The sequence below is a fragment of the Amaranthus tricolor genome, chromosome 6 (genome assembly GCF_026212465.1).
Source record: "Amaranthus tricolor cultivar Red isolate AtriRed21 chromosome 6, ASM2621246v1, whole genome shotgun sequence".
Lineage (NCBI taxonomy): Eukaryota > Viridiplantae > Streptophyta > Magnoliopsida > Caryophyllales > Amaranthaceae > Amaranthus > Amaranthus tricolor.
Window position 1 is genome coordinate 31,858,997 of NC_080052.1, and position 18,966 is coordinate 31,877,962.

Genomic DNA, 18,966 nt, shown 5'->3' on the forward strand with positions numbered 1-18,966 from the left:
CTATATGGCGCCAGTTGATCTCCAACCAATTCTTGGGTTCCCGACCCTTGTGTGAGCTGTGATGGAGATCTGCCACTGTGTCACAAGGCAGCGGGATGCCCTATACCATCCCAAATTGGCGCAGTATGCGCTCAGGGAGATGCACTTCGCCTATGTCGAAGCATATCAAAGGTACAAAGGCTCTCCACGCCCCCGACTAGATCCGTGAGTGTTGAGGCAATGCAGCGTATGCCTCAGCGAGGTAAGGGTCCCATCGAAACTACACGTGAAAATGTAATTAATAAATTATGCAATATGATAGTTACAAGACAAGTTGTAGTGAAGTTTTTACCTGGTCAGCTCGAAGTAGATCGAGTTGATTGCGGTAGAACCCCACGCCTGATCCTGTGTGGGTCCTTGTACGTCTTTCAAAGGACCACCGCAATCCATACGGCACATGTGGGGGGGGAAAGAATTGGTGGCGCAAATGCACCAAGTCCCATACTCCTCATCAGTTACCCAATGAGAATGTGCTCCCACACCCAAAGCTATGAATTACAGATATAAGTAAGTAAACAAAACACAAAAACAAATTAAGAAATAAAGCGTTAACATGTAAAGTTAGTATTACCTGGAGAATAATCAGGGGCCCAACGATCTCCTTCACGTTCTTCCGTGAAGCTTCACACGATCTTCTTTACAGATAAGCAAGGGCTGCGGAACCCCAACTATAACCGGAGATGACCTGCCGTGGCGCATCAAGCAACGTCAAGTATAAGGTGTAGGAGCAATGATTGTTGGAATGTTGCCTAAGCTCACGTCATTAGCTTGAGCCTCCTCGTCAACACCCACATCGTCCTCAGAAGGAGCTTCAACGAATTCATTACTTTCACTATTAACATCACCCCAAGGATCATTTGTATATTCTAAGTTAAAAGTATTATCATTTGAGACTTGAATTTAAAGTTGTTTGGATTCATTAGAAGGAGAAGAGGAAGATGGCATAATGGGATTTTAGGTTTTTTGGGTAAGGAAGGGCGTATGAGAAGGAGCAAAAGAAGTTACATTTGGGAATGCATTTGTTTCTACAACATTAACATCTTGATTCCCTAGGGGTACCTCTTCTACATATAACTCTAAAGAAGGAATAGAGGTAGACTTTGAATACTCCCACATTGCGTCTATAGCCTCCTCATCCTTAACCGGAAGAGCTAACAATTCTCCACTCATATTGTACTTAAAACTTACATTAACAGTACTTCTTGTAGTGTCAACGTCAATCTTAGAGCATATAAGATGTTTAAATTCATTCAAATTCATGTTTGAGTTGCATGCAAACAGTATACGTCTTCCCCCAACATACTTAACATTGCTACTACTTGATCGAATTGAACCATTCCAAAAACATACAACAGTCACACGAAATGAAGCCATTTCTACAAAAATACGTACAAAATCAACATCACCATCAAGTTCATAAATATATACTACATAACAACATTGATTAAATTTAGGTTTTGCATAAAAACATTCTCTAAATTAAACTCAAATTTAGGGTTTGCATTCAAACATTCTCTACATCAAACTCAAACATTTTCTACATTAAATTCATGAACAAAAAACCTCAATATGAAGATCATGGCAAATAACAAGTACATTTGACATATTCATAGAGTTTAAGTGTAAATGACCACCATAAATAACATACATTTTAAAATCAACAAGAACTAAAAAATAAATAATAAAAACGTACCTTAATAAGCTGTAGATCAACAAGACGTAGTAAATTGCAAGTTTAAGAACCTACATTTATGTGAAAGTTCATGAACATTTTGTGAACCCTAATTTTTGAAAAAGGAAAAAAAACACAAAAAAATAGTACCATAAGTGAACGTAGAAAGATGACAGAACTAATTAGAAGTAGAAACTTGGAATTGGATGAGATTAATTGAAGGATTGAAGTTAATTTTAATGGTAGAAAGAAGAGGGAGATCTCGTAGGTTGAATGAGGAAGAAAGAGAACTAAAAAATTTAACACGCATGAAGTCGATGTTACTAACGACTTGATCTTGTTGACCAGTCAAACATAAGGTCGCTGTTAGTAACAGTGACATATTCATAAATTTTGACCATTTCTTTTAATTCACTGTTAGTAAGAGCGAGTTTACACCAATCCTAACTTTGGAGCTAAGGACGCTTATTTTGGGAATAAAGTTTGAACAAAGTTTGTTTTTTGAATAAAGTTGTTAAATAATCTTATTTTTTTCAAATTTTCATATTTCATTGAACTAGTTTGAGGGAAACGAACAATAAGTGTTATACAAAATCGTCTTATACTCTAGTTATGAGATTCATTTAGATTACTATAAAACTATAAATAATTATTGTAAGGTTATAATAATTAATTTAAAATTGTAAACAAATATTGAATTAGCCTAATATATAGTCTCGATATTCTCATTAAAAATTTGTAAATTAGAAAAGCTAAAAGCAAGAGAATATGGTTGCTATTCTAACACTAAATTGTGAGCATAACAACTAAATATTAAACAACCTCATATTTATTTTCTCCGTTTTGAAATAATTGTTATATTATGGTTATTGGCACTATTTACTGTTCAAGCTTATTTTAAATATTACGGCTAATATGTAAGAAAAAATATAATCAAGGAAGATCTTGTGTAATTATTTAATCGCGTACTTTCATAATATTAATTTTTTATAATTTTTAGATGTGCATAATTCAATATTTAAATTATCAAAATAGCACATTAAATTGCGTATAAAATTCAAATGTAGCAAGTCTACTGAAACGGAAGAAGTAGGAAGGAAAGATAAGTATATACAGCTTTTTTATTGACATTTCCAACATTTTCTTAATATACACCCAACAATTAATAACTAATATCTTTTTTAATGACTAAGGATAGAGATAATTTGAGGCGCCTTATCCATATTTCAGATTACAGATTTCCTCTTCATTTACTTGTTAATGTTGTTGTTCTCTAACTTTTTCTCGTTTCTATGAGTATTATTAGTATTATTGTTTTCTTTTTCTTTTACTTTTTCTTTTTCTTTTTATTTTTTTATTAATTTAATTTTATTATTTTTTCTTAATTTTTTATCTTTCCAGTTGTAGAAACTTCTCATTATCTTTCTCGAGTTGGGGAACTTTTTTAGCCGTGCTCTCTTTTATGGGTATGATTTGTCGTCGTCCTTCTCTCCTCAAACCCTGACCATAGTTTTCTATGAACAGAGTACACTGGATATAATGATGATGATTTATTTTATAATGTATAATAATCATAACAACTTTTTATATTTTTGCATTTGCATTTTGCATATTTGAAGATGTTTAATGATAAAATAATATATTAATATAGTGAAACCAAAAGTGAAGTCTTTAAAAAACAGAGGAAGTAGTTACTAAATGTAGTATCTCTTTAACAACTTGCTTAATAAAACTCATATAATTGTTACAAAAACATCAGTACTATCAACAGATTAAACAAGTTAATTGAATCAATTAATAATCTTAAACTAAAGCCCAATCTCCAAACACCACCAAGGAGACTTAAAATTCAGCTACTCATAGTCAAATAAGTGACGCTTCATCAAATTTGTCCATTATTTAGCCCTTAATAACTTTAATCATAATTATTTGATCATAATTAGCAATTTATATTAATCTTCGTTGTGATCAAAGGGATGTCATAATAAACCAAAAATATGTTCATGCTTACGTAAAAATTGGATGATCAATTTGCTCATCATTTCTTAAACATTGAATTAAATAATAATTAAAGCGACTAATCACAATTTCATCATCATGAACGTCATAATAATGCTGGTTTTGATTTGTGTGAGTTTGATTTGACTTAGTATTATTGTTTAAAACAAGCTATAATGATGCCAGGTGGAGAAAGTAGAGAAAATTCATATGCACACTAGCTAATTATGTGCTTGTGGCCAACATTAACATGTAATTAGTAATTAGTAATTAGTGTTAATTAATTATAATAAAAGTGTTGAAGATTAATTAAACTATGTTATCAACTCGGTTGCTTGCTCACTACAGGCATACATTTTCATGGAAATTAATATGCTAATCTTGGGTGGTGGTGGAGACGCTTTTAGACTTATAGCCTATAGGTATCAAATTGGCTAGTACTTCTACAAAATAATTTTTTTTTCTCTTTAATTTTTTGATTTTTTGATGTGATAAACTAAAACCTATTTCAAATGAATTTTTTTGATGCATCAAAACATCCTCTTAAATATATATTGACATCTTAAAAAATCATAAAAGTTTAAATTTGCTAAAATTATTGACATTTAGAAAATTCTTGAAAATTTAAATTCGCTGACATTATAAGTAATTTTAGTCTAAGCTACTTAAAAATTACAGACAATAATATTAAGATTAATTATTGACACTATCAGCAATTTTATTCAAGAAAATCATCGACAATTTCATCAATATTGTAGAAGTGCTGATAATATTAATGGTTCCATGTTGTCTATCTTTAAAGTCAAATCGGAATCTATGTAAATTATGGTGTGATAAAAAATATATTTTTTATTTACCATAAAACGAGTTTGAGTTATTAAAGCATTACTATGATTTGGGCATTAGTTGGATTTCTACTAAGAAAGATTTTTTTTTAGCAAATTTATTGTATAAACTTGGTGTAAAATCGGAAGGAGGATGATAAATTAGTAGATTAATAGATTAATCTAAACTTCACGGTACGATCAGGACAATGAATGGCAGATGAAGTATTAGTTGTGTTGATGATATCAATAATTTGTGTAGGGTTGACCTCGTCAACGCTTAACCAACCTAATCCTGGAATTTTAATGCCACGTAGACAGCGACTTGAAAAATCACCCGATAAGCTTCATTTCATGATATCATCAATTCATCACGATATCTTGATACTGATATGACTTAGAGGGGGACAAATGGACAACTCAGACCAAGAATAATACTTTTATTCTTTGAAAAATTAACCAAAAAACAAAATAAAATCATTATGCTTTTTTCGACGTATTCAAATAATTTAATAACCACTACAACTTTTTTTAAAATTAATTAATATTAAATTGTATAATAAATAATAAAGAAAATTAATAATTTATTTGAATAACATTAATTATATATATATGTATTGTTTGATCTATCTTAAACCAGTAATCGGAGTCTATCTAACATTCATGTAACATCACCATTGCAAGTATAATATACTTTCTTTTCACACGTTTGTCAATATATTAATTTGATCTTTAATATTTCTAATTGTATATAATTAAAAATTATTAAAAATAGATATTAACAAACCTTATGTTGAGATGAATTAAACAAGATACCATTTGACTATATTATAATTTATAAATTAAGAATTAATTACAAATTAAAAGTAGTTGATGAATAGTACTAAAAAAGAAAATGAAATGTTTGAAAAGAAATAGAGAGATGATAATAATGTACTAGATCTACAACACAACACCTACCTTTTTACTCTTTATTCTATTTAATTTGCATTATTTTTAATTTTAATCTGTCCCACTTAATTTGCATCATTTTTATTTTTGGATAATAATTCACTACTTTTTTTAATCTCATCCATATATTTTAATACTCTTTTAATTTTATCTAGATAATTCATCCTCTTTTTATTTATTATTATTTTCTTAAAAATAACCATCTTTCTCTTTGATGCACTTTGATGCAAATTAAAAGGCACACAAAATATAAAGAAGATTATAAAAATCTATCAAGTTTTAATGGAAAAAAGTCAACATATCAATAATGTTAATCTAAGGAAATTAATTTATACTAGTATGTATGGTTTAGAAAATATTTCTGCGCTAAATTGGAAATCCAATCAATTATTTATTCATAAATAAAAAAAGACAAACAAATGATTTTGGAATAAATATTTACTATTACAGAAGTTGTCTCAAGAGGCAAAACTTATGAGAAACGTACATATATAAAGAGTAATAAAAAAAATAAAAAAAAAAGAAAAGAAGTAAATAGACGATTAAAGCCATAGTGCACCAACATTTTTAAGAATAGGCACCAATTCACCGGAAAGATGAGTAGCCATAACCCTATCTAATCCACCAAATACCTCTCCACCCACAAACACTACCGGAAATTGCAAATTGCTTACATTATTTTTATCATTTGACAAAGAATTAAGTAAAAGATCAATTTCATTTGTTTGAGCATCAATCTCAAACACAGGAGGATTTACTCCTAACCCAAGCAACAATTTCCTTACAACATGACACATACAACATCCTCGTTTTCCCAATACCATCACCGGGTTTTCCTTCACTAAGCTTGCAATTGACATTGTTATCGTGGTGTTACCAATGTTGCAGGGTGAGACGCTCGCCACCGCTACTGGATTCGGTGGGAGTGCCTCCCATCTCTTGTAAGGCAATGCCTCTTGCATGATAATTAATACTACTTGGCTCTGATCTATAATTTAGGGTAATTTAAGAGGGAGGGGGGAGATGTAGGTGGGAAAACGTGGAATATATAGGTGGGGAAAGAGGAGGAAAGAGGGGAAAGAGTGATGAGATGAGTAGCGTCACGTACACTGTGAATTGGTAGTGGATGTCGTCACAGATTGCTACAATATTATGCGTATGACACAGGCATTGACGATGACATCCTCCATATCTAAATAAAAGTCTAATTCTATCATCTTATGCACTAGATTTTTGTGCTAATTATATTATTTGTGCCTACTTGGATTTTAAATATTAATTCCGTATCTGGTCTACTATTTGTATATCATGATTGCCTATTTGGTTTGCAAATTAACTCTGGGATTATTAAATTAATTTTTTCAAGTTAATGTTAAAATAATTATTATTACTTATCAAATTAATTTGTTTTGATGTAAAGTAGTTGTGCGTGTAGTTAGTTATGTGAGTACCGAGTACCTATTAATCGTTGAGTTATATTTATTAGATTTTCATATTGAAGTAATTATATATATATATATATACACACACACACATATATATATATATATATATATACATATATATATATATATATACATATATATATATATATATATATATATATATATATATATATATATATATATATATATATATATGTGTGTGTATATATATATATATATACATACATATATATATATACATATATATATATATATATATATATATATATATATATATATATATATATATATATACACACACACACTAGTGTTTGAATATGGGCTTGGTTGGATGGGTAAACTATCATTATATGAAAAAAAAATTAAAAAAAATTTGGGCGACGACACCAAGGTCGTAGCCCCCAAAAAATGCACATAGCGACGACACCAGGGCCGTAGCCAGGCCGTCTCCCCTATTTTCGTGATTTTGGCGATGTTCAGGTGTCCACCCTAGGGGTCGTCGCCCGAATCACTTTTTGCTAATTTAGAGATCAAATGGCAATCATAAATATCGTCATCATTTTATTATTTATTTGTAGTATCTAAAGTTTTATAACAACTATAAATACTGTAATTGAACTACTAACTTGTCAATCATTGACATTTTTATTAAGCCATGTTTAACTTTATCAAATTATTTACTTTATTTTGCTTCATGAAACATACCTAATATATTTTAGAGTCTCAACTTTCAACTATAAATTCAAATTAATAGTTGAAATAAATATATAAAGTATATTTCAAATTAATCCACTCTCCTTTAAAAATAAAATTAATTTTTTTATCCCTTACAAATAATGAAAATATTTAATTTGCAAGGGAAAAAGAATGATTAACCCAAAAGTAATTGTCGGTTAGAAAAGTGGGGGATAAAGCATATAGCATTAATCAAATGAATTCATGTTTAAGTCTAAAAATAGCAACACACATGAATGGAATATGATTACAATATTACTTTTTAGATTAGTGGACATACATACATGAATACATATTACATACGCGTTAATTAATTAAATGGCCTTTAATCACAAGCTAACTAGTGACCAAATTTAATCCAAACATCGAAAAGATGACACGTTTTAAAGTTCTTTATACGATGCAAAGAAAACAATGGCATGTTACCCACAAGTTTGAAGTTAGTTGCGCTTAAAGCCAAGACCATGTTTGGGAGTGCCGAGTGGGGATGCTAAAGATGGAGACTTAACGCGCCACACCACACACATGCTCATACGCCGACCATTATCAGTTTATCACTAACCAACAACCAAACAAACAAGCAGGGAATTAAACATTGAACATTGGACAAATTTCAAGAAAATATTTCATAAGGAATCAATTTATTTAAAAGTTTAAACTGATAATTAAAATTCTACGCAATAACCCTTTAAACTAAAAGTGTGGATGCAACTCATGCTCTTCTCATACCTATACCAAATATTTCACTAAAAATAAGAAGTGAATCAGATTTTAAACTCGTAACCTTTCTCATACTATCTATGATATCATATTAAAGAACAAAATCAATCGAAAATTTAAATGATGGTTAAGGTCCTAAAATATATCAAATATTCTTTATTCATAAACCACACTAATTCGCTTATTTGGTATAAAGTAGGGGTGACGATTGACTTGGGACAGTTAGGAATCCACTTTAAAAATCATATAACAATAGTTAGTTTAGATAATTTTAAAATTAAGAGATCTAGAGTTTAAACTCATTATTTAAAGCCATATTTAGAGTCTATGCTTTTGTTAGTCTTAAATTTATTTTATTTTACTTTTTGTAACGTCAACAGATAATCTTAACTAAAAGCTTAAACTGATAGTTGAGATTTCAAAATATGTTATATATATCTTCAACACGCCCCCTCACACAAAATTTTTTTGGGCTAGAAGTGTAAATGCAGCATAGACTCTCCTGCCGCGAAATAATTCACTTTGAAATGAGGAATGGATGATAGTTGAACCCAAAACCTTTCATCACGTAAGCTACTAATACCATATCAAGAGACCATCTCAACCAAAAGTTTAAGCTAATAGTTGAGGCGTGTTAAGTTTATCCATTATGAAGCAACTACTTACTTTTTTGAAGTTACTTGTTTGATTTTTATTGTTGATCTAAGCATAATGTTGTTAACTATTTTGTATATAACTAGAATATATTTTTGACCAATGAAATAAAAAAAATCTAGAATATTTGAAACATGCTCGTCTTAATAAGTGACCAGCGCAATTAAGTGGAGCCTATATAAACGTTGATGCAAATAAGTATCCGTTCAACAAAAGGTTTAAACAGATAGTTACAACTTTACAACTTTAGTAAATGTTAAAACACTTTATCATGCCTTTTCATATGAAAATACTTTGCGTTAGAAGTGTAGACACAATACATATATTTCTTATATTTGGTGATAAACATTCTAGTTCAAATAAGATATGACTGAGATTCAAATTCGTGATATTTTTATCACGTTAACTTCTGATACCATGTTAAGGAATCAAATGAACTAAAAATTTAAGCTAAAAGTTAAAGCCGTAATTTACAGTATATACAAAATCAATGCAACATCACGTGGTATTTGAAAATTAGCTTTTGGCTTTTTGGTAGGTCAAATAACCCAAAAAAAGTTACAGGCAAATGATTTTTAAGACAGCTGAAAAACTAGTTTCTAAGTCAACTCAAAACCAAAAAGCATTGATTTCTAGCTTTTTATCTATTTTTTCTCTAATAAATATATGATAATTAATAAATTATTCAAATATCAGATGGTCAGACTAGTTTCAGACTTGACCTATAGCCTCATCTAATAGTTATTTGCCCAAACATGCCCCACATTAAAAAAAGAAAAATTACCTAAAATTATCCAACATTTTCATGATTATCCAACATTTTCATGATTTTCCTACAATAATCCCACATATTGATTAACCATGAATAATCTCAATTTTATGGGATATTTTCCTGGAGTAAATTCGAGTAACCGAATGACCTGCTCTATATATATACTAGGTAATTTACCAAAAAGTAAACTAAAAACTAATATAAAATTAGAGAAAAAATTTTGAAAATTTACATAAAAAATTATAATATTTTTTTACATTTTTTTCTACGTTTTATTTTAATTTATCTTTTCTTTTAAAAAAATAAAACTTGTTATTGCAGGTCGTCCGTTTACCTGATGCACTCTAAGGCAAATACCCCATAAAGCTGTGATTATTCATAGTTAATCAATAAATAGAATTATTGTAGAAAAACATTAAATTATTCTAGATATTCTTTCCTAAAAAAATAATAAAAAAAAAGCATATTCACAATTTTTTTTTCCCATTCAAGGTGAATATGTTGGCCCTAATGTGGTTTGTGGGGCCCATTTTACCCAAGACAAATTGATTTTACAATATATGGTCAACAGCCGGCCAAGAAGTAGGTAGTTGCAAGTTTGTGGACTGTACCTTAATTTTTGACTAATCACTTGTCTAGAAGGTTAAGGTTTTAGTTCAAACTTCAAACATTGTGGATCTACTTTTCTCCTTTAAAGGACTACATAAACTAGACTTAGGGCTATCCAACTTTAGAGTATGCATTGCAATCATCTTCAAATCCTCTATATAAATTATAGAGCATTAACTTTTAAGTATAAACCATTATTTCTTTTTGTAGTAGTCTAACCAATATAAAGGAGGAAACTATTTGATAACGTCAATTGTTGTCTCTCTAATAAATTGATCCACAAACATCATGTGAATCACCACGTATGCTAATACAAAATAAGAAACACTTTTTCTTATTACATTTTAGATGGGAAGTAATATATTAGAGCGATAATGCTTATGAAAAAGATAAACAAAGAAGTGCATCCATTTTATACACGATGTATCACCTCTTCATATGCTCATCACATGTAACCTTTACATATATTTATCATAATAAATAAAATTTTGTTTTAATTCATAAATAAACATATAATCAATCCTTGTAACTCCTCATACATTTTGTTTTAATTCATAAATAAACATATAATCAATCCTTGTAACTCCTCATACATAAGTATTCAATGCACATCTTATGCTCTTGGTGTAAATATATATCCGATCAATTACTTATATGAGTAATCTCATAAAACCCGATTATAATAAGCTAGCTACTAATAGCATTCTTGAAGGAAGTCGCGAAGAAGATATAAACTCATCCACCATGTTTCAAAGGTGTGTTGAACCCCCATTAAAGGGTGAAAAAACTCTATCCTAGAACTGCTAGCCTTTTGTATTTACACGGTGACTATTATTATAGGAGGCTTCAGAAAAGCTCGGAAAATTAAGAGTTCAACAAGAATAAACCACACAATACTTTAAACTAGGGAGGAATCGAAGATACTGGTACAAGGTGGATCTAACACTTACCCCATGTGCTGAATTAACCCAACTATCATTCTTCTATGTTATATGTTACACAATTTAATAATGATAAAATAACTCTAACCATATCCTAGTCCAACCCTAACGGCAGGAATGCAGTAGTGGTAAGATGGTAAACAAGAATGACTTGCTACTTGCTAGACTCCTATTATATGCTCTTCTTGCAATGATACACAACATAATATCTGGGAATAAAACATGTGATGGATGATACAATCCAGTCTTCTAGGAAAAAATATTCATACATGCATAATTAGATTTGGTCGGTCTACACTACGACGCAAGTTAAACAATTACAAATCATTTTCTTGAATAGTACAACTTAAACATAAAGCAAATCATCCTAATACAATCTTTTTTCCGTTGTTACACAAAAGCATTCTGCGGATTTCCTACTAAAACTGTCACTTGGCTAATCGAACCATTGTTTTGTTCGTAGCCCCAAAGTTGAAGGTAACATGTTCTTACTTCTTACTATTAAAGAGTGATATCAAGAAGCATATCTCTTACAGAATATAGATTGTTTGATGCGGGGCAGTTGCTGGCAACTTTGGTCACAGATGGAGACTTGTAGCATGGCTGCCCTTCAACAAGAGGCCAATATGAGGTCTCGGGTGCTGGAAACGAGCTATGTTTTCTGTCTTTATCTATGCTGTGTTCCCCTTCAGTAAGAGAAAACCCGAATAGCCTACAACTGGTTTTAGCAGCGGGAATTAAGTCGTTACCACCTTTCAAGAGAGGATTGTATGCAGGAACACTCGAACACTTTACATGTTCTGTACTCATCATCCTGGGTTGACACACGGGAGTTCTGAAGCTCCGAGCTGGCTGAATGCTGCCATGTGGGAACATTAGGACCGAGGATGGTGAAGAGACTTGTGCCTTCAGCCATCCGTTTCCACAGTTAGGCACTCGGACACCTTCGAAAATCTCAAAGGGACTACCACCTTCATGCCTGCGGTTGCTTGATGTTGTTAACCCATCCATGTGAGCCGGACTTGAATGATGTATTTCTTGACCTTGCAAGACCTTTTGGAATCGGAATGATTCCCTGAAGCCTACGCCTTTGGCAGTCCTGCCAAAATCACCTTGCGGAATGGAGCTAGGATAGCATCTTCCAGGTTCAGACAGGGGGGGATGAGGGTTATCATTACCATTACAGGCTGAACGAGAACCCAATTTTTCTTGACCTTGCAAGACCTTCCGGTATCCTAAGGATTCCCCAAAGTCCGCTATACCAACTCCACCTATCACATTATCAAAAGGATACTAAGCATCAGTTATGCAACACACCTAATAAATGAAGTCACTTGCATAGGATATAAAAAAACCTACTAGGAATTGAAAATTCTGGTTTAGACAACGGCATGCCAATTCTGCTCCTTTTTAGGCCAGTGGACATCATGCTGCTGGGACTCGGGAATGAACCAGTTGCCTCGATTTCCCATGGAGAAACTCTACCATGGCGATTCACTTCAACATCATCCCACCTTACCTGGACAAATGAGCAAGAAAACATTCAGCACCTTCATGTCCTGTTGTGAATTCTTAAAAATCGATAATCATCACGTTGTTTCTAGTTTCAACATACAATTAAAAAATAGATAATACGAGATTCTAAGGCTTTTCGGTCATTGCCTTCGTTGCGTGGCAATCGTTCCATGAAAAAAGGTGAGTCATCATACATATTAAGAAATCGGTGATGGAATGAGTCCAAGATTTTATTTATTATTCTCACATCACGACCTCATTCATCAGCCTAAGAAAAAAGAACATAAACTACATATTTAGACCAGAAGCAACTGGTAAGCAGGTAAGCAGCTAAGCATCAGTGCATCACCCAATCTCTTCTGAAACACTGTATCCATTAGAACTTTCAAGCCTTTTGAGAATAAGAACGTGCTAGTATTAAAATCTTAATATAAGTTCTCAAAACTGCAAAAAAAATGTAGATGTAGACTGTATAGAACTGTCAAAGCCAAGGTTTATGCAGTACATTATAACACAGGGAACGGGATTCTAATGGATGCGTACCATTAGGCAACGCCATTTAGATCCAGGCCATCTCATGGGATCCAACTCGGCCATTCCAGTCACTACTCCAGTGTACCTGTTGCACGAGACCATGTAAGATAACCCATAAAAACAAAGATACATAACACTTCTGTAACAGCAGTATGAAAGCATTTCTAACCTTCTTTCACCAGCATCTTCTGCCTCAAAACGCATTTTGAACCTCATTCCCACGCTGAAAGAAGTGTCTAGACTCTTCATGAACCTCCGGAATGGCACAACAAACTCAGATGAGCTTGCCCTACAAGAACAAATAAATTAAAAAATAAAATTCACGTTATTATGGAGCTAAAATTCTATCATGCATTACTGTATTTTGAAGATGTACGACTAATAATGCCAAAGTCTTGATCCCAACAATGTTTTTAAGGTATTTCATATCCTTTATTAAGGTTTAAGTATGGCTTACACAAGTTAATGGCATACAGATTTTGATGAAACACATTCCATGTATAAGAAAAGATCATTAAAATTTACCTTATTCCAAACTTAAAACTGTATACAGTATACACTCTCACCACCGAAAACCTACATTATATTCTTGGTGAGGTTCCATTTACCAGATTTCTTGATATTTCCTACAGTTATAGGCTTATAGTAGGTCGAGCTGATGCTTTTGATAGAAAAACTATAATGTAAATGGCATATTTTACTTATCCATATAGGCTTTTGATATAAATTGGCTATATTTGACCTATGATTCATTTCTTCTGCATTTATAGGCTGTAGTCAGACAAGATCAAAGTTCTCAAAGCTTTATTTACTTCTTTAACCTACACTAAAACATCTCAGCAAAACTCAATAGAGGAAAGACAAATTATCATCTTAAAATAAATACAAGTAGAATGTAGGAAATATGGCTTCAGCCTTCAACTGACAAGCACAACTATAATGTATAAGAAAAACACTGATAGAGCATAGAGATGTAGACGCACAACCAGGTTTTGAAGTAAGGGAGTTAGCTCGAGTCTTGGGGGTTAGCTATACAAAAGAAAGGTAGGGAAAGTGATCTATATAGCGACTTGCAGATATTTTAACAAGGATTCCTACAATACCTTGGGTTGTAACAGACACTGAAAACACGTCCAGAAGATATGGCGTCGATTGCAGCAGACACACTCTGATTGCACAACGGTCTACCAGAAAGAGCAGAAAACAATGCAGGCCCTTTCAGTTGAACTGCTCTTCGGATTCCTAATCTCAACTCCCCATCAGCACCTCTGCCCAACAGACGATATGATAAGAAGATATGATAAAAAAATCAATCATAAAAAGTTCACAATAAAATCTTTAGCCACCTAAGGAAGAGTACAGCATCTCCAGAAACCAGCTTCTTCTTGTTCACAAAAGCACTCCAACCAGTTGTAAGCAAATGCCTCCTCGGCTGGCCTGGTGCAGCACAGAAGGTTGCAGAAAGAAAAATTATAAAAGTAGACATTTACAACTACACCATTTTAAGAAAGGCTTCTTATTAAAACAAAGCAACAAATCCTTTAAATAATCATGTTTAGACCATCGGAGAGTACACCCCAAACAGTCTAAAGCAAACCCAAAACAATAATAGTTCTTTAATATCCAAATCCAACGCGTGAACAGCGCTATCAACATTGTATTTGATACAAAGTAAAAAAATTTCAGCTGCATTTGTCCCATTTAACCATAAAAACTCACAAAAAAATGTTCAAAGGGGGTTAAATCTAAGGGACGAAGTAGTACAGTTGAGGGAAATAAAATGTTAAAACTTCCAATTTTCTTTCTTATGCTTGATAAAAATGATTGAAATGGATATTATCTTATTCTAATAAAAAAGAAAAGGTGAATGGAGTAGAAATGGTGGGAAAAAGAGAAGGAAGAAGTTAAATTTAGAGAAAAATCTGCAATATTGCTTTACTTTTTTATGAAAGAAAAATACCTTTTCCCCAATAAGAGAAAAAAAAATTGAAAAAATAACTATTATCATCCTTAGGAAATTTATTTTCACCCTTAACAAACTAAAGGAAAAAAAGATGGATAAGTAACTTTCTTGGAATGATATGTGCCTAACCAAACTCAGTCTTCATCTATTAACAGAGATTTTCTCAACTAGGGAGATAATATGTTTAATAAGGAACAAAGTCACTAGTTTACAACAAACATTGACATTAAACAATGAAATGCCAGATAATAGGTACTAGTATATGAGGACCTAGGATCTAAAAACTGCCCCTAACCTCCAATGTACCTCTGTAAATATGTCTGAAAGTCCACTTCACTCCATGCAGATCCTTTGCAACAAGCTCCTGAGATGGCCTTTGCTGCTTATAATCCTACAATAAATTCCTTATGATTAAACTTCCTTAAAGAAACTGCTGTTATCAAATGCCTACAAGGCCAACATTGTATCAAAACTTAGCAAGCCAAAACAAGATAACTATGGTGAGATTACCAAGGGAGGGAAGCAGTCCTCGGCAGCACGACGAGGGACCGAGAAACCTCCATGAGTGCTGGTATCGGAGGCGGTAAGAGTCTTGCAGAACATGTGTGGTGTAGTAGACTTGACCACATCATCAAAATCCTCTTCATCTCCCTCAACATCTGTCTCACTCTCTCTCGGTTTCTCCTCAATCTGAGTTTCAATTATTAAGCACAACAATGTGCAAAGCATTGTCAGAAACATTGTAAAATGAATTAAAGAACATAACTTCAAGAACATTAAACAAACATTCCTTAATAATTAATCAGGAAGCATAAAATGTGGATTAATTAATTAACTACCATATTTAAACCTCAATACAAGTATTACTACTTTCTTGCATTTAGAATAACAAGGATTAAACTATAGTAGTTAACACAACTTCATAAACTGGTGGGTGATTATTAAAAACTCAATCATTCTTACCTGGCTTTCTGGGATTAGAGAAACTTGAGCATAAACCTCATCAGTTGCCACTTCAGCCTACCAAAAATGAGCACACATTTCAAAATCATTTTAATTATTATCTTCCTCAAATTGCAAAACCAACACAAAATATTATTAATCAACTCATTAATTCCCAAATTCCCAGAATAGATAAATAATCCCCAAAATTATGCCATACTCAACCCAACATTCACAATCATTTAAGATAACAAACCAAAATCTAAAGTACCTAAAAGAAGCAAACTTTCACAAAAAAAGTATCAAATAAATTCACATACAAACCACTTAGAACCAAACAAATAGCAAAAACAGCATATGCCAAGAATTAAACTTCAAACCCCATGTTACCCAAATTTGACACAAAAATTATTACAACACCAAATAAAGACTAACACCCTTTAAAAGAAAGGGAAAAGATGGGAACTTACATGGAGTTTAACATCAAGAACACGACAGAACACGTGAGGAGGAATATTGTTTTGGTGGGAATCAAAAGCATTATTCTTCTTATTATTATTACTACTACTATTAACCCCACATGAAAAATCAAATTCAGGCATATTATGCTGTTGTTGATGTTGATGATGTTCTTCAAGATGACCTTGAGGTAAGTAAACTACCAAGCTACCCTTTTTGGGTAAAGAAATCAAAGGACCAGCACAAGCATGCCATAACTCCATACAAACAGATGAAGATGGTGAAGATGAATTCGGAGAAGAAAGACTAAAGTTTGAATCTTGGAGATTTTGGGTACTATTGTTACTATTTTGGTAATAGTTAGTAGTATCTTCATCTTCATTGACAGTGTTTAAATCAATTAAAACACCCATCATACCAAAATTATGCTTAGATTAGATTAGATTTTCAATGAGATTCAATGAGAAATAAAGATTGAAACTTTAAGGAGTGGGTTATTAGAGAGAGAAAGGTAGATAGAAGAAGGGTAAAATAGGCGAATATGAAAATTGCTACAAGGAGACTTAACTTAGGTAAGACAGGTACTTAACCTGCAAAGGCACTGCATTGCTAAAAGGAGAACTCACTCACTAGTCTCTCCCTGAATCTCAATCTGAATCCCAATCTCTGAGAGTATTTAATTTTATCTCTCTAAAATGAAGGGGGGGTTTTTCAGATTTAAGGTGTCAAATCCAAAGATGGGTCATGGGTATAATTTGTTTTATTAAAATTTATTGGGTATTTGAAAAATAGAAGGGTAATGAAGAAATTAAAGGAAAAAAGAAGGGAAAGTGGAGAAGATTTGGTGTATGTGTTTGGAAGGAGGTGAAATAGTAGTAAATAGTTTTCTTTTTCTCATTATAAGAAGTAGGAGTATAGGGTAATAGGAATAGGAGTATTGATCTGCAAATAAAGAAAAGAGGGTGCTTTGCTTTGTTTTGTTTTGTTTTGGTTTGCAGGGAGAGAGTGCAGCAAGTGATGGAAGAGAGAGAGAGAGAGAGAGAGAGAGAGAGAAAAGAGAGGGAGCAGCAGCTGTTGTAAGCCTGTGATGTGTGGCAGAAAGACAGAGTAAGTAAGAGAGAGAGAGAAAGAAAGATTAATGAGGGAGTATTGAGTGGTGTGTGAGTAATGAAATGAGTAATGGAGAGTGAGTGAGTGAGTGAGTGAGTTATTGGATAAAATTTAGAGAAAAAAAAAAGAAAAAACAACAAAAGTAGAAGTGAATAAACAAAGCTTTTTATGCACAACCCCCTATATTTCCGGGCGCATTTGTCTATTGTCATCTTCTCACATGTCCCCCTTCCGTTCCCTTCCCCTCCCTTCCCCTCCCTTCCTACTTCCCTACTTCTACTCTTATTAATCTCTTCTGTCCGTAACAATACTCGTTACATTACATTACACCCAATCTCTCTCTATATTTCGTACTCTCAATTCTTTCTTTCTTGTGTTTGTAATATGCCCACTTGCTTACTTTTAGCTTTATCAACCTATTTTATGTTCTTATGTCACATTAATCATTTTGTATTATAATTTCAAATTCATTTTAATTGTTCTATTTACTTTATACGTTTTATTTAATATCTCTAATTCTGTATATAACTGAAAATTTTAAAAAGCTAATATAAATAATTCTTGTATTGAGACGAACCAAACAAGATCCCACTTAATTATGTTTTAACATAATGATTAATAATAAAATACAAATTAAAAATAAGAGATGAATAGTGCCTAAAAATCAAATGAGACATTAATGGTGAATTAAATGGAGTATAATTTTTCACCTAAGTGATTCAAATGAGTGGGATTAAGAAGTACTCTTCAGCTACTTTCTTTGTTCTCTCGTATTAGGTTTTGATTTTTTACGCAATTTATTTTGTTATCCGATTAAACAGTTCAAACAAGATTCTACTTGACTATATTTTTTCTTATATATTAACCGCAATATATTAAAATAAATTTGAACGATGTCCCGAGGTATGCTATCAGACAAGAGACGGTGATAAGAGAAAACGAATTTGGTTTAATGTCAGGAAGATCAACCACTGAGGCTATTCATGTTTTGAAGAGACTTATGGAAAAATATAGAGAGCGAAAAAACGATTTGCATATGGTGTTCATCGACCTAGAGAAAGCGTATGATAGCATACCTCGGGA

The 18,966-nt window shown here is 32.2% G+C and overlaps 2 protein-coding genes across 2 annotated transcripts; both read right to left on the reverse strand.

The window, feature by feature from the left end:
* Positions 1–5,830: 5,830 nt before the first annotated feature.
* LOC130815952 (glutaredoxin-C9) lies at positions 5,831–6,736 on the reverse strand. The gene has a single exon (XM_057682497.1). It carries the CDS (start codon positions 6,444–6,446, stop codon positions 6,027–6,029), a length of 420 nt encoding a protein of 139 aa, XP_057538480.1. The 5' UTR covers positions 6,447–6,736; the 3' UTR covers positions 5,831–6,026.
* A 4,871-nt stretch (positions 6,737–11,607) lies between these two features.
* On the reverse strand, positions 11,608–18,116 carry LOC130815953 (auxin response factor 3). Its single transcript, XM_057682499.1, has 10 exons — positions 16,785–18,116; positions 16,336–16,392; positions 15,883–16,062; positions 15,679–15,763; positions 14,756–14,846; positions 14,513–14,677; positions 13,579–13,698; positions 13,419–13,494; positions 12,720–12,879; positions 11,608–12,631 (listed from the first exon to the last, which is right to left on the reverse strand). Exons 1-10 carry the CDS (start codon positions 17,187–17,189, stop codon positions 11,862–11,864), a joined length of 2,109 nt encoding a protein of 702 aa, XP_057538482.1. The 5' UTR covers positions 17,190–18,116; the 3' UTR covers positions 11,608–11,861.
* Positions 18,117–18,966: the final 850 nt, after the last annotated feature.